This window comes from Nannospalax galili, unplaced genomic scaffold (genome assembly GCF_000622305.1).
Source record: "Nannospalax galili isolate Female #2095 unplaced genomic scaffold, S.galili_v1.0 scaffold1154, whole genome shotgun sequence".
Lineage (NCBI taxonomy): Eukaryota > Metazoa > Chordata > Mammalia > Rodentia > Spalacidae > Nannospalax > Nannospalax galili.
Genome location: NW_008335437.1, coordinates 584,831 through 611,176, shown reverse-complemented (window position 1 = coordinate 611,176; position 26,346 = coordinate 584,831). Strand labels below are relative to the sequence as shown.

The following is a 26,346-nucleotide window of genomic DNA, read 5'->3' as shown; positions in this document are numbered from 1 at the left end:
TAAATAAGCCATCTACTTAACTCATTTAACTGGAGTACAAGTTTCTGCTTACAAGCTTTGACCTCAAATTACTAAAAAACAAAACAAACAAACAAAAAACCCCAAAACATTATTTGGTAGGTCAGCACATTCTTTTTTAAAAAATATTTTATTATTTTTATTTTATATATATGAGTGTATTGCCTGCATGTATGTGAGTGCACCCGTGTAGTGCAATGCTGAGGGGGTCAGAAGAGGGCTTCGGATTCCCCTGGAACTGGAGTTAAGGATGGTTCGTAGCCACCATGTGGGTGCTGGGAATCAAACTTGGGTCCTCTGGAAGAGCAGTCAGTGTTCTTAACCGCTGAGCCATCTCTCCAGCCAGCAAATTCTTTACTAGAATCTTTTTCTTTAAAAAAATTTTCAAAAGCATTTATTTAGCATGCGTGTTGTGTGCACACACACATTCGCCACGGCAGGCTTGTGGACATCAGAGGACAACTTGCAGGAGTTGGTACTCTCCTTGCACCATGTGGATCCTGGGAATTGAACTCAGAGGGTAGAGCTGGCAACAAGCACCTTTTTATTTGCTGAGCCATAGTTCCCTATACAGTCAATTGCTCTTATCTTGTGCTACTTAATCCTGGATATGCATCTGAAACAGCTGGAGAGGGTTTACAACAAAAACATGGTAGGGCTCCATTCAGATCTACTGAAATTGGCTAGGCATGGGAAAAACAAATCTGTGTTCCCAGCACTTTAGAGACGAAGGCAGGAAGATCTTGAGTTTGAGGCCAGTTTGGGCTACACAGAGGGAACCCAGTCTCAAAATAAAATAAAGAAAATCAAAACAAAATAAAACCAGATCCTCTAACTGCTGTCCAAGGAATAGTAGGAAGACAATGAAATAAAAGAATAATCATGTGTTTTGCAAACAAAAGAGAAAACAGATGGCAGAATCTATGACCAATTACAAATTTCTGCATTTTAGGTATGGCCAGCGCTCATTTAAATTAGTCCTTCAAAATCTAAATAATGGGTTACGATAATGAAATTCTATGATTTTGAATGCAGAAACAGTAAGATAATAATTTATCTCGGATCAATTTTCCATTACATAAGTGAACTAAATGCCAACACATGAATATGCTGGCAAATGTACAAGTCAACTAGGTGATTTCTAACAATTGCAGGAGTATCATCTAAGTATTTGTCAAGCACACAAAAATACACAAAATCAACAGAAGTAGGAATTACTGTCAGTGATGGTTTATTCGTTGATTACTTTTTAAGCACTCACTTTTTAGTGTTTATACAGGAACATAAACACTATTAAGGACTGTCTCTTGACTTCAAAAGAATTTCTTGAACTCACAAGCAGTTGTGGTTACCTGCACAAGATCTGCACAAAACTGAGTTCATTAGTATCCTGTTATGGGGAAGGAGCTCATGGGCCCCACTCCTCCTAGAGGATTTATATGAGGTTAATGGTTGACGGGGGGTGGAAAGACATTTTCTTTGGTGAGGTAACCACTGTAAGGTGCCCAGGCTCCTATAAACAACCCCAATGAAACTCAAAGGGAGACACACATACCCCACATGACACACGAGACATGACAGAAGTGGGGGAACAGTAAGAGGAAGGAGATGGGACACACACACACACACACACAATGAGAAGGTAACAGGGATGAATACATCCATATATGAAAGTACTATAAAACCCATTATGTATAATTAATATGTGCGGAGAAAAAACAAAGTGCAGTGCCACAGAAGTCAAGCATTATTTCCAATAAGGTCTTTACTATATAATTTATATCCAAAATACCTACTACATTCAACTTGTTCTTTACAGGCTCAATTCACTGTCTAGACAAAGGTCCCAAGCCACTTCATCAGTTTTAAGAAGTACCATCACCTCTGTGTGACAGTAGTATCTGGTCATTGTCACCAGATACAAAATGGCACCTATTTTAAGAGAAATGTTGATTAAAGAGCCAGTGACCTGGATATGATGGTTCACACCTGTAATCCCAGGTGTTAGACAGAGACTGGAGGATTACCCTGAGTTTGAGGCCAGCCTCAGCTACAGGCTGAGATTTAGTCTAGAAAACCAAAACCAAACCAAAACAAACAGACCAAAAGCCCCCTCCAAGATACTGGAGATGTAGGCATGGCTTTTTTGACTCAAAATTTCTTCTCGAAACTAAAATCTCAATTGAGATTTCAAAAAGGCAAAAACTTTAGTACTGAAAATAGGCACTAAACTAAAATGAAACTCTTGGTGTTTACCATGGCTTTGTATCTGAAGCAAAAATCCTGTGTTGTCATTTGCATTGAGATGAAAATTAAACCCACAAAAGGTTTCTTTTTAAAGAAAGAAAAAAGCCCTCTAAATCACCCCAAAACAATACCAACCAACTACCTAGATATATTAAAATGTGAAAAATTTTGTGCCTCTGAGTTGATGAATACTGAACATAAACACCTCACTATATTTTTAATTCAAAGGATCAAACAAATGCAGGAAGGTGTTTGGAAAACAGAAAAGGTGTAAGTATAGACAATATTAATTAAGAAGCTTCATACTTTGAAGTAACCATGAAAATGAAAGCAGTGATCAGGCCAGGTGTGGTAACCTACATCTTTAATCCCAGCACTCGGGAGGCAGAGGCAGGCAGATCTCTGTGAGATCAAGGCTAGCCTGGTGAGTTCCAGACCAGCTGGAGCTACAGGGAGACTGTCTCAAAACAAAACCAAAACCAAAACCATGAAAGCAATGAATCCTAAAATTCAGCTGGATTCTCACATTACATCTTTTGATCAAGTTTATAACTGTGAAGTAAAAAACAAATACAAAATTTTTTTTGTATTACCCTGCTGAGTATTGTCTGAAACCTGACAATATGACATGGATTTTATGATTTAGATGGGAGGCAGGGGAAACCCTCTCTGTAATCTGAGATGAGTCTAGTGTTCTTTCGCCTTCATGCACCCACTGGCAGAGGTACAATGGAAAAGAGGCTCAGCGGAGTTCACATCACTTCCTCAGGTCTCATGTATACTAAACACTATGAAGCCTCTGGGAAACAGGTGGGACCAACCAGGCATATCATTCCAGCTCCAGACTGCCCACTTACTTGTCTTCTCCAAGCACCACACCAAATCCAACGTGGACCACTCGAGTCACTTTAGGGTCATACCAACCAATCATCTGAGCAGCAGCGAATATTGTCTGGAAGTGAGTAGCCTATAAAAAAACGCAAGTAGAAAGTTGTTTGTTAGGTTTCTAATTTTTTAGAGATTAATTTTTAAAATTATGGGCATGTGGGTATATGCACTTATTCATAGACATACTCACAGATATACATTTAATTAAAAATGAAACTTCCAAATAAAAAGGAGGCTCTGTGCTTAGTATTTTTATGAAATTCAAACCACAAATCTTTATAGGCAAGTTATTAACACAAAAGTTCTCATTTCCTATTATGTGAGTGACACTGAGAGCAAGACCATGAGTACATTTTCTACATCAGTGGTTTTACAAAAGCCTGGCATGTGCCAGGCCTATAATCCCAGCACCTGGGAGGTGAGGGATCAAGAGTTCAATATGATATTCAGCTACACAGCAAGTTTTGAGGCCAGCCTGAGCTACATGAGACCCTGTCTACTAAAACTAACATACAAAGGTTTAAAGAGCAACAGAGGGGCTGCTAAGGATAAAGCTCAGTGGCAGAGTACTTGTCTATCACGTACCAAGTGCATGACCCCTACAACAGCAAAAAAATTTGAGTAAAAGTGACTAAGGGCAAATTCACATGTAATAACTTCTACTAAATGTTAGGTCTCAGAAAGTCAGGTAGGACTCCAAGTGTGAGGCCAACATGTGCTACATAGTAACACTTACCTCAAAAAACACAACAGATGTTTAGTCTCACCACCATCACGGTGAACAAAAGTTCAAAAAAGTAACCTTCTCCACCCAGGCATGGTGGCACATGCCTTTAATCCCAGCACTCAAGGCAGAGGCAGGTGAATCTCTGTGAGGTTGAGGCCAGCCTGATCTACATAGCAAGTTCCAGGCTAGTTGGGGCTACAGGAAGACCCTGTCTCAAAAAAACCTCCTAAATTCTCTGGGGAAAATTTACCACCTACTGGTACCAAATGCTACCAACCTCAGCACACTCTCTTCCTGTGATCTGACAGCCCCTAGATAAGTCTAAACTTACTTGTCCATTGTCCACCACATAGATAATTTTATCTGCTTTTTCCTCAAACAGTCTTTGTTTAATGGCAGCCAGGTCAGATGTGTCGTAAGTATAGCCCCCATCTGATTTCACGATGGTTAATGGTATGGAACACCCTGGGACGAACACAATCTTTCTGCCGTCATCAACTTGCACAAATCCTAGAAAAAAGAAAAGAAAACACAACTTCATTGCTAATGCTAAAAGAGCCCTGCTGGAACCAGAATGTTACCTTGTTTAGGACTACATACATACTTTGCCCATTCTCTGAATATTTTAATTAAAAAATTGGCTATATATTTTGCAGGTGTGTGTGTGGAGGTCAGAGGTAAGTTTTGGGGTGTTGGTGCTCTGCTTCCCCATGCTGAGCCCAAGGACTAAGCTCAGGTTGTCAGGCTTGGCAGCGAGTGTCTTTACCTGCTGACCATTCTTGGCTGTTCTCCATGAATATTTTAGAAGATAATTACTAAAGAGTCAAGGAATTCACATGATTGTCCCCCCATGATCTATTAGAAGCCTTGAGAAATGGCTACTGTCATGGCTGACTTCAGGGCACAGGGTTGATATCCTGGAAATGTTCTGTACTCGCACTACTCCTGGCTCCAAACTCTTCACATGCTACCTCAAAGGAAACACCTGCTGTGCAGGCACAAAACATAAACACATGCATTTTGTTCTCTGGCTAGAACCACAACCTTCTTCTAGGTGGAACATGCTCAACCAGAGGATTCAGAATTTCAAATGAGAAGTGGAAAGAAACCAAATTATGTTTACGTGTTCATGATGAAAAAGAAAAGTTCTTGGATTCAAGAAGGGACAGGAACGAACATCCAATACCTAGGTTTGATTTTTGTGTCAACTATAATACGAAATCCCAAATTTAATGTTCACAGTATGTAGTAAACAACACTGTGCTGTCTTATACTTTAGAAAACCGAGACTTAACATAAAAGCAGTATTAGACAGTGGTTTAAGCTGCAATCTCTGAAGCAAGACTGTGTTTGAATGTCAAATTCATCACTTATTACCTGTAACTTGTGTGTGCCAACTTTCCCATAAAAAACCAAAACCCAAACAAAACACCATCTGGGCTGGGAATGTTGTTCAGTGGGGCAGTGCTTATGGAGCATGTGCAAGACCCTCTGTTCAACCCTCAGCACCACACACATAAAATTGAGGCTTATTATCTTATCATAATGGTTCCTGGGCTCCATTTCCATATTCAAGGACCAGGCTTCTATTTTGGTGTGGTGGTACACGCTTATAATCCCAGCAAGTGGGAAACTGAGGCAGGAGGAGCACTGTGAATCTGAGGCCAGCCTGAGCTACACAGTGAGACCATGTCTTAATAAACCAAATTGGCAAATTTCTGCATCAGAAAATCCCTGGTGATAAATGAAGAGGAATGAGAACATACTAACAAAGTGTTCCAGTGAGGCGATGCAGCCATCCTAAACCATAGCCACAGCAACTATCCAGGGCAAAGTGTGAGGAGGAAATTTACAGCTGAATCAGGCTGTCAATACCAAACTCACAAATCAATTATTCTTAGTATCACAAAGAGCCAACCACACAGTGCCTGCATTATTTGGAAAAAAAAACCCCCTGCAAACTAGAGTTGAATGAGTCCTCTTTAAAACATGTAGATAGAGCTGGGTGTGGTAGTACACGCCTATAATCTCAGCACTGAAGAGTTTGAGGTCAGCCTGGGACACAGAATCAGAGTGCTTAAGAAAAAGAAACACCAAACCGGGTGTGATGGCGCACGCCTTTAATCCCGGCACTTGGGAGGTAGAGGCAGGTCAATCTCTCTGAGTTCGAGGCCAGCCTGGTCTACACAGAGAGCTACAGACTGGCAGGGAGGCCCTGTCTCAAAAAACACAAAACACAATATGGTAAATTCTATGACAAAATGCCCTTGCCTTTTTTTTTTAAGACAGGGTTTCCCTGTAGCCCCAGCTGGCCTTGAACTCACATCCGGCATGGCCTTACTTTTTTAAAAGAAATACAGGTAGGCATGGTGGTACATGCCTGTAACTCCAGTACTTTAGAGGCAGAAGGGAAAGGATCACCACAAGTTTGAGGCCAGCCTGGTCTGCTATAGAGCAAGTTCCAGGCTAGCCAGCATTTCACAGCAAGAAAGAAGTACAAAGGAGAAAACACACATAGATGTAATATACAGACTGAAAAAAATGATCAAACCACAGTACTCAAGAGACAGAAGCAGGCAGATCTCTGTAAGTTCAAGGTCAGCCTGCTCTACATAGGAAGCTAGAGGCTTCTTTTTTTTTTTTTTTTTTTTTTTTTTTTTAAAAAAAAAAAAAAAAAAAAAAAAAAAAAAAAATCAAAATAATAAATAATGAAGCTGGATATGGTATATACACAAGTCCAGCATTTGGGGAGCTAAGGCAGGAGGACAGTGAATTCCAAGCCAGCCCAAAATCTATAGGAAACCCTGTCTCTGAATGAACAAATGGACAAATAAAATTAATCTCAATGGGTATTTGAACTGCCTATTTAATGGTATTAAACTACTGTGGGAGCTGGGGAGGTAGCTTAGCATGTATGAGGCCCTGGGTTCAATCCCCAAATGGGAAGGGAGATTACTGAAAAGCATGATGGCTCACACCTATAATTCCAATATTGAGGACGCAGAGGCTGGACAGTTCCCAAGAGTTCCAGGCCAGCTTGGTCTACATATTTAATTACAGGCCAGCCAGGGCTACAATAGCAACACCATGTCTCCAAAAAATCAAAGAGAAAAAGAATTCACTTTTAAGGAAGGGCATGTTCTTACAGGGACAGTTTAGGTGAAATTATGTAACGCTGTGTATGGGAAGGTACAGACAGGACAAGTTTGGCCAATAATTAAATTAAACTTGTTGAAAACTGTGTGATGAGTTTATGGTCCTCATAATTACTATAAAATCTACATTCTTACCTGATTGTAAGTTCTAATGACAATAAAAAAATTAAAGCGTATAATGCCTACCTTTATCTTCAAATTCCTTGACAATATCTTTCATTCTATCTTGGTAGAAGGATTCTCCTCTCTCTACTAAAGTGATGTCCAAAGCATCATAGATTTTATTAAACTCTAGGGGGAAATAACACCAAATAAAGTACATGAATAGAAATTTAAACAAAAGAGAACACACATCTAACATTTTTGAATACTTGTTATTTGAAACATACAGAAAGTAAATACAGAAAAAGTACAAAACAGAACAGTATTCACATGTTACCATTTTGGATAGGAATGTACTAAGAAACACATTGAAATTCTCTGTCTTAGGATACAGGTCAGTGATAGAGCACACACTTAGGATGTGTGAGGCCCTGGGCTTATTATCTAGGAATTCCCCCACCTAATGCCCAAAACATCAGCATCACTACTTTTCTTCTTACCTACATCTATTTTTTTTTCCTGAGAGAAAAAATGGACTTGTTATTCCAGCAGTTTGATCCCCTCCCCGCAATGGAGGTGTCATGGTTGGTGGTCCTCACTGCATTTCCTGAGGAATGCCTGAGTTTCTTATGATCTGGTTCCTCTTCTTACTGAACCAAACTGCTGAGCACTTCTTCCTGTGATAAGGATCATCTCGCCTATGCTGGCTCCCAACATCAGGCCCAAGATTACGAGGCCATCTGCTTTCTTCTGTCCCGCTCACCCCCCTACAGAGTTTGGGACAGAATCAATGAGATGATCTGAGAGCCAGTGAACTGAATTCCCTCAGGTCTCCTAACCACCTGACCCAGCACTTCAGACCAATGCTCCAGCCTTTTGAGACCTCCTGTTTTTGCTGATGTCCTTGTCCAGCAGGGAGTAGCTAAAGAAAGACCGCTGTCACCCCTTATCAACAAAAGGCTGGAATGTTAGGTTCCTGACAGACTCCTAAAATGGTGCCACAGCTTCCAATATTCTAAAATGGCAGGTCCAAACTTAGCCCGGGAAAGTCCCTCTGCTTATTGGTAGATCAACCAATCCCACACTAAACTGCCCAGCTTAGGTTATGGAAAGTTGTTACCCAAGCACCTAACTGCCTAGCGTGATGGTGCACGCCTTTAATCCCAGCATTTGGGAGGCAGAGGCAGGTGGATCTCTGTGAGTTCAAGGCCAGCCTGGTCTACGTAGTGAGTTCTAGGACAGCTGGGGCTACAAGGAGACCCTATCTCAAAAAGACCAAAAACTAAAAAGGCCAGCCTGGTCTACATAGTGAGTTCCAGGACAGCTGGGGGTATAGGAAGACCCTGTCTCAAAAAGACCAAAAAAAAAAAAAAAAAGATGACTGACTTCTGCTGCTAGCTGCTGTCTCTCTGATCCCAGGAGGCAGTCCAGTGGTTTGATCCCCCTCAATAAACTGCTAGCTCCACCCCCATCATAATTTTTTTCAAAAGTAAATGAGGGCCTGAGGGTGTATTTGTGTAGCATTCTTGAAGTTCTGGGTTCAATCTCTAGCACCAAATAAACTCGAAGTAGTGGTGGTGCCTTCTAACCTAGCACTGAGGAGGAGGAGGAAAGAGGATCTGAAGCAGCCAGTTTGAAGCCAGCCTGGGACAGATAAGACCCTGTCTCAGAAACAATCTGGGCACAGTGATGCACTCCTGCAATCCCAGCATTCAAAAGACGGAGGCAGCAGGAAGCAAGTTCAAGGTCTGAGTAGGCCTCACGGCAAGTGCCTATCTAAGAAGTAAAAACTAAACAAAACCAAAATTTATACGTATAAAAGTAGGAAAGCCTTCCCTAGTTGATTATCAAACATTTACTGAATTTTCTTAGTTTTGTCTTGTTCTGTCCTACTCACTTGTTACTTGTCAGTGACATAGGATTGCCCAACTGCAGTATTAGAAAATAATATCTAGGGCACAAAGCAATCATTAGTCTTCACTGTGGAAGACCTACTGGCTATTTTTATTCATCCACTATTCAAAGTGACCTTTAATTTTGTCAAGCCAAATATGCTGGCACATGCCTACAACCTTAATACTAGAGAAAGAGAGGCAAAAGATTACTGTGAATTCAAAACTAACCAGAGCTACAGAGGCCTTGTCTCAAAAAGAACAAAACGAAGGTTGGCAAAATGGCTTAGTGGATGAAAGCATTTGCCACACAATCAGGAGAGCTGATTTCCATCTCTGGAACCCATGGGTGAGCCCGGATGTAGGGCCTGGAGAGATAGCTCAATGATTAAGAGCATGTACTGCTCATGTAGACCTCAGTTTGGTTCTCAACACCCATGGCATGTGGCTCACAACCTCCTGTAACTCCAGCTCCAGGGGATCTGACACCCTCTCCTAGTCTCTGCAGGAACTTGAACTTAACACACGTATCTTGTGTGTTATCTTAAAAGTGGATGTTTGTTCTAGTTCTTTTTTTTGAGGCAGGGTCTCACTTTAGTCACTGCTGGTCTGAAACAGATGACGGAGACCAGGCTGGCCTCAATCTCTTAGAGATCCACCTGCCTCTGCCTCTTGGCTGGGATTAAAGCAGTGTGCCACCATGCCTGGCTTAAAAATAAATCTTAAATGGTAGACCCAACTCTCAAAAGTTGTTCTTGTCCTCCGACCTCCATGTGGGTTATGGGCATGTGCATGTATACACACACACACCCACATACACTAATTTAAAAAATTAAGTGTTTGGGGAGGTTTGAGGAAACAAGCAGTCACAAAACAACAAAATCAAAAAGCTAGTGACAAAAATCCAAGATCAATCCTGAATGAAGACTTAAGCAAACTATACGCACAGAATTTACTAGATGAACGAAGCCTAGAAATTCACCTTCACGGGAGACATCACAGATGAGCTGCCAAGCTTTTATAAAATCTGGATTTTTATTCTGGAGCAAAACAACACACTGATATGCTCGCTTCTTAAATTCTTCCTCAGTGTCAAACCTCTTCTTAGATTCCTATTTTTAAAAAAAAGATTTGTGAGGACTCAGTACTGTATTTCCAGATTAAGAATTTATTCATTTCTATACATATGCACATATTACAAGATAAAAAAGATTCAGGATATCAGAACAAATGCTCAACATTAATAGCCAAGAATACAGTTCAAGTTCCAGGAGGAAAAAAAAAAAAATGAAAAAACAAAGCAAAACACATAGTGCAAGAGCTGGGCATGGTCTAGGTGGGGATATGGTGCCGTGGATAAAGCACTTGCCCTGCAAGTTGAAACCCCATAGTTTGATCTCTAGAACCCAAGTAACAGCCAGGCAATCTTGACAGCTGCCTAGAATTCCAGCAGACAGGGGTCCCCAGGGCCACCTAGACTAGCTGGAAAAGGTGAGCTCCAGGCTCAGCAAGAAACTCTGCCTAAAAAGGTAAGTGATAAGTTGGGCACTGTAGTGCATGACAGTAATAATCTTACAAAACGAAAACAAAAAGTAAGCCTTGAGTGCTTTAGTTTTATTTGGGAGTAATACATGCTGACTCAAAGAAAAAGAAAAACAGTACTATCAATCTCACCTCCCACTACCAGTGGGAATATATTAGGGATGCTTCCAGACATTTCTTTGCAAATACATGTTTTAAGAAATGTTGGGAGGGGAGTCTCGAAAGACGGCTTGGTAGTTATGAGCACTAACTGCTCTTACAGAGGACCCAGATTTGATTCCCAGCACCCACATGACAGTTAACAGCCATCTGTAACTCTGGTTCTAGGGCATCTGACACCCTCTTCTGACCTCTGTGGGCACTGCATGACACAGGTTCACTTATATGCATGCAGGCAATACACTTACACACATAAAATAAAAAATAGAATAAAATAATATTATATATATATATATAAATAAAAGTTGGGGCTGGCAAGAAGGCTCAGTGGGTAAAGGTTTGCACCAAGCCTGATGACCTGAGTCATCAGGACTCATAATGGAAGGAAAGAACCCATGCCCACAAGTTGTATTCCGACCTCTGTGCTTGCTGTGTATGCAGCTCCCCCAATGTATACAAAATTAAAACATTTAGGAAAAATTTGAAACTGATTTTCTTTACTGCAGTCAGTAAATTTCAGTCATGTAACAGCAGTTAGAAGCACTGGCTGCTCTTTCAGAGGGACCTGGGTTTTGTTCCCAGCCCCTATGGAGGCTAACAACCCTCCATAACTCCAGTCCCAGGGCATCTGATGCCCTCTTCTGGCCTCCGATGGCAATGCATGCATATACACAATATACTCATATACATAAAAAAATTCGAACAGATGATTACAAAATTTAACCAATTTAAAATGAACATATATCTTTTTAAATTTTCACTAGAAAGCACCAAAACCTAAGTGTTTACTTTCTAATTCAGTAATCTAATTTTTGGGAAAGTAGTTCATTTACCATAAAAAAAAAAAAAATTTAAAACAAGTCAACATGTACAATGTTACTTTCTGAATAGCTCAGTCCCATCAAATGGAAAAAAAGATTTTACAGTGGACTAATAAAAACTTTGTGACATCAATTCAACAAAACAATGATCATAAAAAGTAACATGTAAAATCATACACTAAAATGTTAAATATGTACAACACAGAAATCATGATAGGATTTGCAAATATTTGCATATAGTCTAGTATACATATAGCATATGTCCATTTATATATGGATTAGTCAGAGTCAAAGAAAATAGTTCCCTATGGTGAGAAACTTGGTCTATTTTTCCTTTTTCTGTTTGTCCTTTGAGACAGTGCTGGGCTCAAGTTCACTGTGCAGCTGAGATGGACTTCTCACTCTTCATCTTCCTGCCTCTGCTGCCCTAGTGCTGGGGTTACATACATACACCACGACACCCACCATAGGTACGTCTTCTAAAAACTGCTCTTAGCTGGCAAGATGGCTCACCAGGTAAAAGCACTTGGCAATAAGCCTGGACCTGAGTTCAATCCATGGGACTCACATGGTGGAAGGAAAGAACTGGCTTCTGTAAGTTATCCTCTGACCTCCACATGCACTCCATGACACATGACCCCTGCCTCCCCAAAACATAATGAATGAGATTTTAAAAGTAAATTTAAAAACAAAACAAAAACACCTGTCGGGTATGGTATCTCATGCCAATAATTTTGGTACTTGACAGGCTGAGGTAGGAGGATTGCCATGAGTTTGAGGCAATCCTAACAGAAGCAGTACATTACAGGTCAGCTCAGGTTATAGAGAAAGACCCAGCCTCACAAGAATGAAAATAAAACAAAAACTACAAACCCAAACTGTTTATCCACTTCTATTTTCAAAATATTAAACAAGTTTTGTACACTACCATATATTTCTATCATTGAACAGGTAATATGGTGGGATCACATAGCAAAAGACACGTAAAAAAGTAGAGCACAGCTGTTTCTGTGACTACCACCAGTGTAAGAGATCCCAGGGTGGTTATGTCCTACACACAAAACAAGTACCATGGATCTAGGAAGCAAAGAGAATTCAACTTTTCAAATAAGCGAACTCTGTGAATCAGCTTTTATTTCATTTATATGACGCAATATCACTGGGGCCAGGCCATTGTGAGAAACTTCATGTTTGTTACATGATTTTTAAGTCCAAGATTTTACCAGCTTTAATTTGTTCTATTTTATTACACAGTAGTTTCAAAAACAGTTTTGAACTAAGAAAAATAGATAATTATGATGAGTGGTTAGATGTACATTAAAATAACGTTGCCAAACCTTATAAAAGGCCTGAAGATCCCCAATAGGAGGTGAAACTGTCAGGTAATCTGGGAATTTATCTTGCAGGTGAGCGATGAGCATGCCAAACTGGGTCCCCCAGTCTCCTACATGATTTAACCTAATACCAATCAGACAACATAAAATTTAAAAATTATAAAGACATTTACACTAAATGAAAAGTACTTTTTATTAGATCCCACAAACACTTCAGTACCAGCCCACCACACTTAAGGTGAAACCTTTGTCTCTTACGTTCAGTTCTGTACAACCTGTAATAGAGGCTGCATACAGCAGGAATTTGGGACTTGCTGAACTTGCTATAAACTGTGTATTGTGTAGCTACTTAGAACCATGATAGTTGAGTCAATGTTAGTCATTCCCACAACATGAAAATTGCAGAGGCAGGAGAGATGGCTCAGTGGGTAAAGGCACTTATCACCTAGTCTGAAGATGTAGTTCAATCTTGGGACCCACATGGTAGAAGGGGAGAACAAACTCCCCAAAGTTGTTCTTTGACCGTCAAAGCCCCCTCCCCTACAAATAATAAGTGTAATTTAAAAATTAAAAAGAGGCTGAGGGCTAGACAGATGGCTCAGCGGTTAAGAGCACTGGCTGCCACAGATGACCCAGGTTCAGTTCCCAGCACCCACATGGTGGCTAACAACTGCCCCTAACTCTAGTTCCAGGGGATTTGATGCCCTCTTACTGAGTGAATGGCTAAAATAGAACTAAGCTTCTAAACTAGTGTGTTAAAGAGTCTTCAAAACTGAGATGTGTCATTTTTATAGATTTCCAAACAACAGCAAGAAGATACACCTTAGCACATCGTATCCTGCAAATTCAAACAGGCGGCTCATACTCTCTCCTATGATGGTTGACCTCAGGTGGCCTACGTGCATCTCTTTAGCTATGTTGGGAGAGGAAAAATCAATTACAACCTGAAACAGAAAAAGAAAGACTTTAAAAGGAGGCATATATTTATTGTGCTAGCATCTTACAATAAATCAGACAAATGTAGTTTGGATTGTAATTTACATGTACTAGATTTCCTTGTGGATCTAGTTATACATTACTAACTGAAAAAGAATAAAATTAATTTGTACCAATTCCTATTGCAGTAATACTTGCCTAAGTATCAGTCACCTACCTCAAAGGCCTATGGGACAAGGTTAAAAAAAAATTACAAGACCTATCAGAACTATCAGAACAACTATAAGCATAATCTCAAACATTAATGACCAAGTTTCAATATAAAGTGAAAGTCACTCCCTGTGATGGCATTTACCATGCCCTTCTAAACATTAAGGTATTAATACAAGGGCATACACATACCTTTTTATTATCTCCAAGGGCAGGTAGCTGAACTCCATTTACTAGGAGATTGGTCAGCTGTTCTGATACAAAATCCCTTCGCAAGTGGACATTAATGAACCCTAAAGAACAGTACAAAGGAAAACGATCAGTCTCCTTTTTGGGATGGCTGCCACTTACTCCCAAGGATTTTTTTCAATTTTACTTATGCTGCCTCTGGCAAAATTCTTCAGGATTCCAATACCACTTGAGAGTTTCACTCAAGTCCTTTGGAAAACATCTCCCTCAGTATCTATTCCAAACCTTCTCTCCTCCTGAAAACTTACTTAGTCCAGGCCCTTGACTTTCACAAATGATGTTTATAGCTAAACAGAGGGCCCTTTGCTACAGAAAGCCCTTAGCTGATGGAAAAGGGAATCATCAGAAGGCAAAGTGGTAGTTCTTTACTTATATTCCAAGGTGTTTTTACAGTCTAGCTCACTATACCATTTTTTTGGAGGTGGGGGAAGTGGGATATTCTGGGGTTTAAACTTGGGGCCTCCTACATGGTTGGTCAGCCCTCTACCTATGAGCTACATCCCTATCAGTCTTGTTTTTTGTGTTTTGTTTTTTGAGACAGGGTCTCCCTACAGCCCCAGTTGGCCTAGAACTCACTATGTAGACCAGGCTGGCTTTTATCTCAGAGGTCCACTTGCCTCTGCCTCCTGAGTGCTGAGACTAAAGGCCTGTGCCACCACGCCCGGCCACCTTTTAAAATTTTGAGACAGTCTCACTAGTGTAGGCTAGCCTTCAACTTACCATCCCAGCCTTCTGAGCAGATGGGACCACATTCATGTATACCACATGACAACTTTTTCAGTTAAAAAAAAATTTTTTTTTTTGGCCATGAGAGATCAAATCCAAACACCTTACAGATGCTAGGAAAGTACTTTACCACCGAGTTAACAGTCCAGGCCAAGTATATAAATGTTAACTGTTTTTAAATCTTAAAAAGCATGCATATCAATATAGCTATTAATAAAGATAAGAGACCATACCAGGCCCAGCAATTTCAACTTTTTCAATACATTCATTGTTCGGCAGATGTTTGGTAATGTTTTCGGCAATTTCTCTAGGATTAACTTTCTGTTCCTTCGCTTTGAGCATCTACAACACAATGCGACACACTTTATTACACTCTAGGTCTCAGCAAGTTACTTGGAAATGTGTCAGAGATAAAGCATGAGCCACATTTTGTAAAATACTCATCAAACAGCAGGATCACCTGTGCATGGATAAAGCATCCAGTGCCAAAAGGAATTAGCAATTGTACAAACTCAGTTCAAAATGAGTTGCATATGCATACCTGGAACATTTAAAGGAAGATACAACGAAGTTTACAGCATGAACCCTAAACCCAGCATCTTTGCATCTTTAATTTTCAAGTCACCAAAGTGTCTAATATCCAAGTTGAGCACTTGTGGACTTGGGACGCAGCTGAGTGGTTGAGTACTTGCTTAGCATGTATGACTGAGAAAAAAAGCCTGTGCTCAAAAGCAAACTTCTTCATCACGAAGGAAAAAGATGCAGGCTAGATGCAGTAAACAACTTCTGCATTAGATCATGTAGCTACTGAAAGTAAGGAATGCCTCTGCTTAAAAATAAAATGCTGCTGGTATAAGTATCATATGCTTCTAATCCCAGTATGTGGGAGGCTGAGGCAGAATTACCTGGGCTACATAGAGATCGTGTTTCAAGAAACCACAATAGAAAAAAAAGATAATACACAAAAACATCTTAGCTATAACAAAAATTTGATGATGCTAGTTAGCAATTTGCTGACTCTTTAAAAAAAAAAGTCTTTCCTGTAGCTAGGATTGTGATAACCCTTCTGACTCAGCCTCAAGTACTGAGATTACAGTATGTGTCACCATGCCTAACAACCATTTGTTAACAGTAGCAAATATTGCCTTCAATGAGCTACATCCCCAGCCCCAAGGCTTTCACATTGTTATTTCTATTCCTAGGAGTGCCAATAATACCTGAGAGCTAAGTCTAACAGAGCCAGTCACAAGAAATGATACATCACCTGAGAAATACCCATAGCACTATTACACTGATAGTCCCCAAACTTGGGCTGCTGACTTGGCGTTACGATCAGAGGAGGATTGTCCAAGTCTGGGTATGCAGCCTTAATGGCATAGCCAAACACTTCTTGTAGGTGGTTGTTGATGTTAATCATATTTTTAGTTGGTCTCTTCCTTTCTGCCTGAAGGCTCTGCAGGAAAAGAAGAAGAATCTGTCATGAAGTAGTATCAAATAAAATTTCCAGAGGTATTTTGAGAAACCTTAAAGTATGCTAAGGAAAACCAGAAGGGAACATGCTGAGACATAGAATAGGATCCTAAGACAGCTGTGGGAATACTGAGGCCTTCCTGCCTACATTTGTATTGTTAAAACAGACACAAGTAAAAAGTGGTGACTAAATAGGAAACAAGTATAAAGTCTGTCTTGAATTACTTCACATCAAGCACTGGAAGCGAAAATCCAACAATCACACTCTCCAATCACACTCTCCAAGACTGACCTCTTGAAGGGTATGAAACACAAGGGAACAAGTGAGTGGCATCACTGGACCAGAAAAACGGGTTCTGCTTTCCTATAAATAAGCCCTGTTGGGCCTACTACCTCTTATTTCTCAATTTCTTTTTAAGTGGAGCACATTCATTTCAGATAGTACTTAATTACTCCCATTATAATTCATCACACCTTCACACATTCTCTCTCCACTACCAGACTGCTGAATACGGGGCAAGTATATCATTCACAGTTCTATCCACTGCACCTGGCACTGCACTGACAGCATAAGAGATTATCAAAGCTGAGCAGCCTAGAGGGCTACCGAAAGTTCAAGGCTGCCTTGGTCTGCATATCCAGTACCAGGTCAACCAGGACTACACAGTGAGACCCCATGTCAAAAAAGAGGGAAAAGAAAGGGGAACGCAGTTCAGTAGCACAACAGCACCTACCTAGTATTTAAAAGGCCCTGGATACTGTCCTCAGCACTCTTCCCAACAAAAGAGTGAATAACCACATGCCATTTTTTTAAAAAAAGACAGGGTCTCCCTGTAGTCCCAGCTGGCCTGAAACCAGGCTGGCCTTGCTATGGCCTGCCTGTCTGCCAAGTGCTATGACTGAAGGTGTGTACCACCACACCCAGCCTTAAGCAGATTTTTTTTTGGGGGGGGGTGGGGTGGTGTGTGTGTCTTATTTTGGAGGCTGGGTCTCCCTGTAGCTCCAGCTGGCCTGGAACTTACTACGTAGACCAGGCTGGCCTTGAACTCACCGAGATAGCCTGCCTCTGCCTCCTGAGTGCTGGGATTAAAGGCGTGCACCACCATGCCCAGCTAAGCAGATATTTTAATGGAACATAAATGAAAATGCTGTTTGTATACTATGCACCTTTTTTTTTTTTTCCTGCTGCTGCCAGGCTGGGATTTGAACCCAGGGTCTCAAGTATACTAAGAAAGTGCTCTAAAGCAGAGCTATATCCTTAGGCCACTAACCACAATCATCTGTTAATCAAAAGATCAAAGTCAGGCCTAGGGGCCCACACCTGAAATCTCAGCACTTAGAAGGGTGAGGCAGTAGGATGGAGGTCAACCTGGGTGTTAGTAACAGCCTGTCTCAAAATGATCCCCCCCAAGATTAACAGCATAAAATATTAATGGAAATAACAGTATAAAATAATGTATGTTATGTCAACATCTGGACTTAGTACTCGATATGCGTTATCATGCAAGGCATAACAAAACTGAGTTTGTTACCATTTTTATTTCCATAAGTAGTGATTGACCTGCTATAGATTACAAACAAGTGACTCAACCAGGTTCAAAATCTGGTATACACAATGACCAAGTTCAATGCTTCATCATTGAAAACACACACGCACCTCTCTCTCTCTCTCTCTCTCTGTACTGGAGACAAGGTCTCGCTCTGTAGCCCAGGGTGACCTCAACTTTACAACAAACCTCCTGCCTCAGTCGCCAAAGTGTTGGGATTATAGGCAAGAGCCACTATGCCTAGCATGAAATTATACTCTTAAACTCACTAAAAAAAAATTGATTTAAGTTTTTTGTTTGCTTTTTTGGTTTGTTGTGACAGGGTCTCATGTAGCTGAAGCTGGCCTTGAATTCCCAATCCTCCTGCCTCTATATCCCAACAGTTGGGATTACAAGCATCAGATACCATGCCTGACTGATTGTAAATTTCTAGTTCATCAATAACTGATATCTCTGTGATGTCTTATTCATGTTTTTCACAGTCTAATGACTTTTCAATGGCAAATACTGTTTAGTCATTATCTTAACTCCAAAATCTATAATAAAATTTTAACTTTAATTTTTAAAAAATGTACTGCCTTCAGAGGTCAGAAGAGGGCATCAGATTCCCTGGACTGGAGTTAATGCCAGTGGTTAGCTGCCACGTAGGTACTGACTGGGAACTGAACCCAGGTCTCCTGCAAGTGCTTTTAATCGCTGAACTCTCTCTCCAGCCCCCTAACTTTTTATTTTTAAAGGATTACATGCTGGCATGTATTTTTGTGTACTAAATATGTACACGCATACATAAAATCCAGTGTACTTACTTCATCCAAATTAACACTTGATAATGAATTTAACGCTTTTTCTTTTTCCCCTTTCCCTCTCTCTTCACTCCCCCTCCTTCCCTTCTCTCCAGATGAGACTTAGGAAATTCTACCCTGGCTGATATGGTGGCAAACTCCTTTAATTCCAGCACTTGGAAGACTGAGACAGGAGGACTGCCAAAGATTGAGGCCAGCTGGGCAAGACCACGTCTCAAACAAAACCAAAGGAAACATGCACCCTGGCACAATCATCCCTGTATAACTTGATTTAACTTGATTTATGCACTACGAAAAACCCAACATTATGTAAATATTTATAGCTCTTGAGAAAATTGAGGTTAGAAGCTGACTTCTCAAAATTTAATGGGATTCTGTAACAGGCACTGTCATGACAGTAATCTTAAAACCAAAGTATCTGTAAATTCCTAATAAATAAGTACCGAGCTTTCATATTAAAAAACACATAAAGATAGCTCAATGGCAGGGAATAAGATAAAACTGAAGCTGCCACGTTATGGAGAACCAGGGTAAAATACTGACAACACCATGGGGCACATGCTTGAAGTTGGAATGAGTGGCCAAGGGTCAGGGGAAGGTGGGGTGACTCACCACTGCACACCATCCTTCATTCCCGTGCCTCCATCTCTAGTTGTATTGTGCCAACTCAAAAGGGCAAAATATCTGTGAACCAGCACACTTTCCTCATTACACTGACAGTACTTTCTTTTGTACACATGAAAGCTTATTTATATTACAGAAACATGTATTAGAGTACACAGTATTTCCTGGTATATTACCCTTTCACTGCCTTTATCACATAAGCATTTAATGTTTGAATTAAAGGAAATATGATAGAAAACCTAGTGCAGGTAAATGCGGAATGCTATAACCAAAAAAGGTGATTCTTCTGTATTTGATGAAAAAGGAATTCTGTGATTTCAGAAGACATAAAGACAAAGCTATGTTAAGCACAGTGGATCCCAAACAGATTAAAAAAAAGAGAAAGAGTTCATGGGACTGGGTCAGACCAAGCCAAAGACAAGGAAATGGAGTGAAGCCTGTGCAGCCCAAAGAGGAGTACAACAGAGGAACAATTATAGGATGAAGCGATACTCTGAGATGTGTCACTAACAACCTTGAAAAGCAGGCCAAAACAGAAAGTAAGCTCCTTAAAAAAAGACTGATAACTACTACTGGATTATAAGGCCATTAAAACCTAGGCATGATGTACATGTAATCCTGTAATCCCAGTACTAGGGAGACAGAAGCAGGACACTGCTAGATGGATAAGCCTGGTTGACATGAAGGATTCCAAGCCACTCTGAGCCATTACAGAGAGACTCTGTCTTAAAAGTTTTGCAATATTAAGTGAAAGGAAACCCAAATGGTTACTGGAACAGGATTGAAGATGGTCACTGTCTAGGAGTTGGTTTCATTTTCTCCATTAATTAAAAATTTAAAAGGCAGGAAAAAACTCAGGCCAGCAGAGAGGAACAAGCAAGCAAACTTTTACTAGAAGATGAAGAGTCACATACATAGCAGCACCACCCAGAGGAAAGCTCTCCAGAAGTACAGAGGGGATTCAGAAACCCCAAAGTCTAGGTTCCCCAGGGAGGCCTGGGCTTTAGTGCTTTTCTCTCCCCTAATTTTGGATCAGTCAGCTTAAAGCATGGAAGGCTGATAGACCAAGGCTTCAGTGATGAGGTGTTGGGGTCAATCTGAACTGGTTTGGATTAGTCAGCCGGAAAGAGACGCCTCTGCTAGAGGAGGAGCCCTCAGGCCTCGGCTCAGACCAACAACACGATGGAAGAATGGCATCTGCACTATTTATCAGTGGCTCTTCTCCGAGCTACCTGCCTGTCCAAAAGTATGGCTACTTCCTAGGTCCTCAAAATGATGCTGTGAAATACAAAAATATAGAACTGTAAAATAACCAACTTAGAGAAAAGAAGGTCTGTGAGTATATTTAGAAATTTCTCTTTTTTTTTGAAAGCACGGGGGTAAGTTGTTGACATAGCTCAACTCTCAAACCTTTCTTTAAACTAGCACAATTAAACACTTTAAAGGGTATCTGAAGGGCAGAACAATACCAGTTTCTCCAATGTAAGTGCCACCAGTCCTTTTAAGAAGGGTTTTAAAACTCCTTTTTAAAAATTCTGTAGTGTATACTTTCAGAATCTTCAGTAACAAGTTCTTTAAAAAGACACCCAGAATACTCACCTTTCGAAGAATATTCAATCTATACTTCAGTTTTAAATTTTCTTCTCTTAACTGCTCCAAACTTGGAGAAGCTTCTAAGTAACCACAGTTTTTCAGCCGGTCAATTTCAGCAGTCAGAGACTTAATCTCCTTTTCCTGTAAAGGGAAAGGCACCTTTCAGGCCAGTTCACATGAATGATATGGCAAATTGTACCATAAACTTACTTCCTTGTTTCACTTCTCCACAAGAGATAGCACAGGCGAGGAGAATGGAAAGAGGGGGCTCTCCCTGTGACAGTGATCTAACACTGGGAATTAGTTTTGATAAGATAAAACTGAGCATATGGATATGTGAGATGGGAACAAGAAATATAACATGATACACTGGCCATGGGCATGCACACCTATGATCCTAGTTCTCGGAAGGCTGATGTAGGAAGGTCAAGAGTTTGGGCCCACACAGGACAACTTGCAAGACCCTTTGTGATAAAGCAAAACACTGGGCCAGCAAGATGGCTCAGAGGGTAGAAGAGCTTGTGCTGCGTAGATTGATGACCAGAGTTCAATATCTGGGAATCACATGATAGAGAGCCAAAGCCTTCAAGTTGTCCTCTGACTTCCACATGCATACCATGACACATGTGCATCCACACCCGTACACTTGACAATAAATAAAACTAATTTTAAAAAGCAAATAAAAAACAAACTAGTTTCTTTTTCAGCTCAACAAAGCACTCTTGATTTTGTGAGAGTACAAGTTTCAGGCTTTACAAACCTGCCTATATTCGAAAATTTTATGACTTGACCTATTAAAACATACAAGGGCTGGGGACCTGGTTCAGTAGAGTACAGTGCTTGCCTAGCATGCTCACAGCTCTGGGTTAGAACCCCACTTTGATTTAATGAATCAAAAACGTCCATTTCTGTCAGGTATGGTGGCTATCCCAGCACTCGGGTGGTGGAGGATGGCACATCTGGCCTGGTCTACATAGTGAGTTCTAGGCCAGTCAGGGTTACATAGTGAGACCCTGTCTACAAACCTACCCACCCGCCCTCCATCTTTTCTCATATTCGAGAGTTCAAGTGTCTGCCTGGTGTCCTTTCTAGTACTAAATAATATTCTCTATTCCCAGTGTCCTACACCATAAACGTGGTTTAGAACATGCTTACCCGTCTACTAGGCCTTCTCGTATTTCGGGGCTGCTGGTTTGCATAGAGCAGTTCCTGTGACAGGACAGGGCGCGGCAAAACATTTTCCTACCACTCCCGTCCACTTGGCCGGAAAAGGGAATGAAACTGGTCCCACTTTCACTTTCTGAGGGTGGATTCCTCCCCTCCCACCGAGGTCGGTGCTGGTGGGTGTGATAACGAACCACTCCCGGTCCTTAGGAGGAAGCTTCCCGATGTCCCCGGACTCACCTGCCCCGCCCCACCTGGCCTCTCGCCCCAGCCCAGCCCAGGTGTGCCCGGCTGACAACATGTGTGGGAAGGTGTACTGGACGCAAGCCCCTCGCCCCGTTGACAGTCGAACGAGCCTGAGATGGTGGCTGGTCGTCTCCCCCCAGCAGGAAACTGCCGGCGGGGAGGCCCGAGAGCACAGAGGCCGTCACCGTCGGAGCCCACTGCGGCCCTCGCCTCGTCGCCATCGTCCCCTCCGCCCCGCCCAGGGCACCAACCTGCTGCAGCAGCCGCGCGGAGCACTGAGCCACCAGCCCGTCCATCCTCCCGACGGTGCCTCACACGCCAAGTGGCCGGAAGCGGAAATAGCCTAGTGATGGCCGGAAACGGAAGTTTCTCCGTCATTCGCGAAGATATCCAGTGGTTCAGGGCGCGTCCTCTGCTGCCCCCTCGCGGGACCTAGACGGCAGTGCGTGGAGAACGCGCGGGGGAGGGGTGTATCAATTCTCCGAGAACGCGCGGGGGGGGGGTGTATCAATATCTCTCTCTCTCTCTCTCTCTCTCTCTCTCTCTCTCTCTCTCATATCTATCATCTATCTATATCATCTATCCATCTATCTAATCATCTGTCTAATCTGTCTATCTATCTAGAGATATAGCTGACAAGGTTGAGGGACGATGGGGAAGAGGGAGGCTTGATCATAGCTTCAGAGTTGCTCTGTGCTTGGGTCTCTCTCTCTCTCTCTCTCTCTCTCTCTCTCTCTCTCTCTCATATCTATCATCTATCTATATCATCTATCCATCTATCTAATCATCTGTCTAATCTGTCTATCTATCTAGAGATATAGCTGACAAGGTTGAGGGATGATGGGGAAGAGGGAGGCTTGATCATAGCTTCAGAGTTGCTCTGTGCTTGGACTGACTTGGAGGCACGTACCTAGACCGTCTCTCTCAAGACACAGACGTGGGCAGAACCAATAAACCCATCCCTCCGTTCAACCAGCATTTACTGTGCCTCAGTGTGCCAGAACTATCCTCAGGGTCTGATAAGACAGACATGGCACTTGCACTCGTGGAGATGACATTTTAAATATGTGTATGACTGTATTGCCTGCATGTATGTTAAGTGCATCCGCATCATGCAATGCCCGTGGAGGCCAGAAGAGGGAGTCAGATTCCCCTGGACTGGAGTTATGAATGGTTGTTAGCAGCCATGTGGGTCCTGGGAACTGAAACTGGGTCTTCTGCAAGAGCAGCCAGTGCTCCTAACATCTGAGCTCCGAGACTATATTTTAAAGGGGAAGAGCAAAGTAAACAACTATTTTCTTTTTCTTTATATTGTATATATATATATTTCATTTTGAGACAGGGTTTTATACTCCAGCTTCAGCCTCCCAAGTGTAGAGATTACAGGTGTGCATTACCATGCCAGGCTAACAACCTGTTTTAATTAATAATAAAGTAATACGATAGTGAGTTGGGTCAGGCAGACTCTTGGAGCAGTTATATTTGATTTAATCTTTTTAGTATGTGTTTCCTAGTTTTGTTGAGGTATAATTGACAGCATAAATTGCATCTATTACTTGTACAATGTAATGTTTTCATATATGTATACAATGTGAAATGATAACCATAGTCAAAATAATTAACATACTGCTGAATACCTCACATCTCAGGGAGAGAGAGAGAGAGAGAGAGAGAGAGAGAGAGAGAGACTGGGGACTGAACCTAGGGTTTCTTATATACTGGCAAAGGCTCTAAAACTGAACTACAGTTATAGTCCTCTTTTTACTTTTTGGGACAGATCTTATTAAGTTGCCCAAAATAGCCTTGAATCACTCTGTAGCCCAAGCTTTCCTTGAACTTGTGATCCTCCTGCTTCAGCTCCCAAATACCTGGAATTACAGACCTCTACCAGGCCTAGCTCTTTTTTTTAAACTGTGAGATTGGTGGTGGTGGGGACAGTTTCTTGCTATTGAGCCCAGGCAGTTCTCAAATTCCAAATCTGCCCACCTCAGCCTCCTAGGTGCTGGGATTACAAATGTGAGCCACCATACCCAGTTTAAGAATATTTTTTTTGAGCCAGGGTCTCCTTGGAGCACTAGTTGCCCTGGAACTTTCTATGTAGACAAGTTTGGCTTAGATCTCACACAAAGCTGTGTGCTTCTGCCTCCCAAGTGCTAGGATTAAAGGGAAAATACATTCTTAAAGCAAATTTCAAGTATACAATACAATACTATTTAGGGTCACCATATAAAGGCGGGCGTGGGGGCTGCTGTGTTATAGGCAATGTAGCAAGACCCTTGTTGCAATAAAGAATAGACAAATAAATATGCTAACATTTAGAGTTCCAGAACTTAATCATCATGACAAGCTGAAACTCTTTTGCTTTAAGGTCTTTTTCATATCCCACATATAAGCAAGATCATATACAACATTTATCTTTTTGTGTCTGGATTGTTTACTTAGCATATTGTCCTCTGGGGTTATCCATGTTGTTCTACAGGACATGGTTTTCTTATTTCAGCCTGACTAATACTCAGTTGTAAGCCAGGCATGATGGCACACACCTGTAATCCCTGGATTTGGGAGGCAGAGGCTTCAGCTACTTGCAGAGTTCTAGGCCACCCTGTGCTATGAGACTTTGTCCCAAACAACAACAAACATAATAATTAACTGCATATATTGAATTAAAATTGTGAACAGTTAACCTGGGATATACAAGAGTATAGGGACTTTTAACTTGTCTCCTGTTTTCTGAGATTACTTATCACCACTTTACACAATGACAGCTATTTTCCAACATGTTTTCTGGTGTTTTAAATGCGTTTCCACAAATAGCTCAGAGAAGGGACTGCAGTAGCAGCAGCAACTACTTTCTACTGCCTCCTGCATCTTTAACTAGACCAGTATGCAAGGGGGAAAGGAGAGGACTGTCAGCATTTCTAGACAAGAGGAATGGATTACAAAAAAGTAGATTCTCTATTGTCATACTGCAGGAGGGCATTATTCTTTTTAGTAATATTGAAAAGAGCAACAATTTTTAAAAAATGCTTTTATTAACATTAGTGATACATAATGAGTTTGATTATCATGTGTTCAAGTATGTGCCTAATGTATTTTGATCACATTCACCTTCATTACCCTTTCTTGTCCAACTCCCACTAACCCCGTTCCTCTTTCCAACCAGGAAATGTCCTGCTTTCACGGGCATCTCACTAGTGACTATACCACTGAAAAAAAAACTCTCTCCCTCTCCCATCAAATGATAACTGCACCTAAATCCTCAGGAAGGGATGGGGCCCCATTTCCTGCTACCCTTTCCATGATAGGGTTGGCCCAATCTTGTGCAGGTCTTGTGCAGGTAGTCACAGCTGCTGTGAGTTCAAGACTGCAACAGCCATGTCATGTCCAGAAGTCAGCAACTGCCACTATGTACAGTGAAGCAGAGTTGGGGTTTATTAGAGATATTTTAATAGACGTTTCAAAGCACAAGTGTTAAAAGAGCAGTGCTCAGAAGAAATTCAGACACATTTGAGAGCATGGATGTAGACGTCCCAAAGAAGAGTTCAAAACCTAAGACACCCAAGTGTGGGTAAAAGCTCCTGTGTTGATTAGTCTTTGCCACCTTGACAGAAACTAGAGTCACCTGGGAAGGGGGAACCTGAATTGAGAGATTTCCTTCATCAGATTGCTTTGTGGGCATGTCTGTGAGATAAGAAAATTGCTGATTGATGTAGGGGTGCCATCCCTAGGCAGGTGGGCCTGGGCTGTATAAAAAAGGTAGCTGAGCAAGCCAGAGGAACATCAATAAGCAGCATTCCTCCAAGGCCTCTGCCTGTTTCTGCCTCCAGGTTCTTGCCTTAGCTCCTGCCTTGGTTCCTCAATGATTGACTGGGATCAATAAGCAAAATGAACCT

At 41.4% G+C, this 26,346-nt stretch overlaps 1 protein-coding gene across 1 annotated transcript in view; it reads right to left on the bottom strand.

The window, feature by feature from the left end:
• Rars (arginyl-tRNA synthetase) overlaps window positions 1–22,836 on the bottom strand; it is a 42,254-nt gene extending 19,418 nt beyond the window's left edge. The window contains exons 1-11 of the mRNA XM_008830154.3: window positions 22,705–22,836; window positions 21,050–21,184; window positions 16,271–16,459; window positions 15,240–15,348; window positions 14,224–14,324; window positions 13,708–13,829; window positions 12,889–13,009; window positions 10,012–10,141; window positions 7,222–7,326; window positions 4,212–4,390; window positions 3,123–3,232 (exon numbers count right to left, since the gene is read on the bottom strand). Coding sequence (XP_008828376.1) covers window positions 3,123–3,232; window positions 4,212–4,390; window positions 7,222–7,326; window positions 10,012–10,141; window positions 12,889–13,009; window positions 13,708–13,829; window positions 14,224–14,324; window positions 15,240–15,348; window positions 16,271–16,459; window positions 21,050–21,184; window positions 22,705–22,749 — 1,346 coding nt within the window. The 5' untranslated portion in view covers window positions 22,750–22,836. The remainder of the gene's footprint in view (window positions 1–3,122; window positions 3,233–4,211; window positions 4,391–7,221; window positions 7,327–10,011; window positions 10,142–12,888; window positions 13,010–13,707; window positions 13,830–14,223; window positions 14,325–15,239; window positions 15,349–16,270; window positions 16,460–21,049; window positions 21,185–22,704) is intronic.
• Window positions 22,837–26,346: the final 3,510 nt, after the last annotated feature.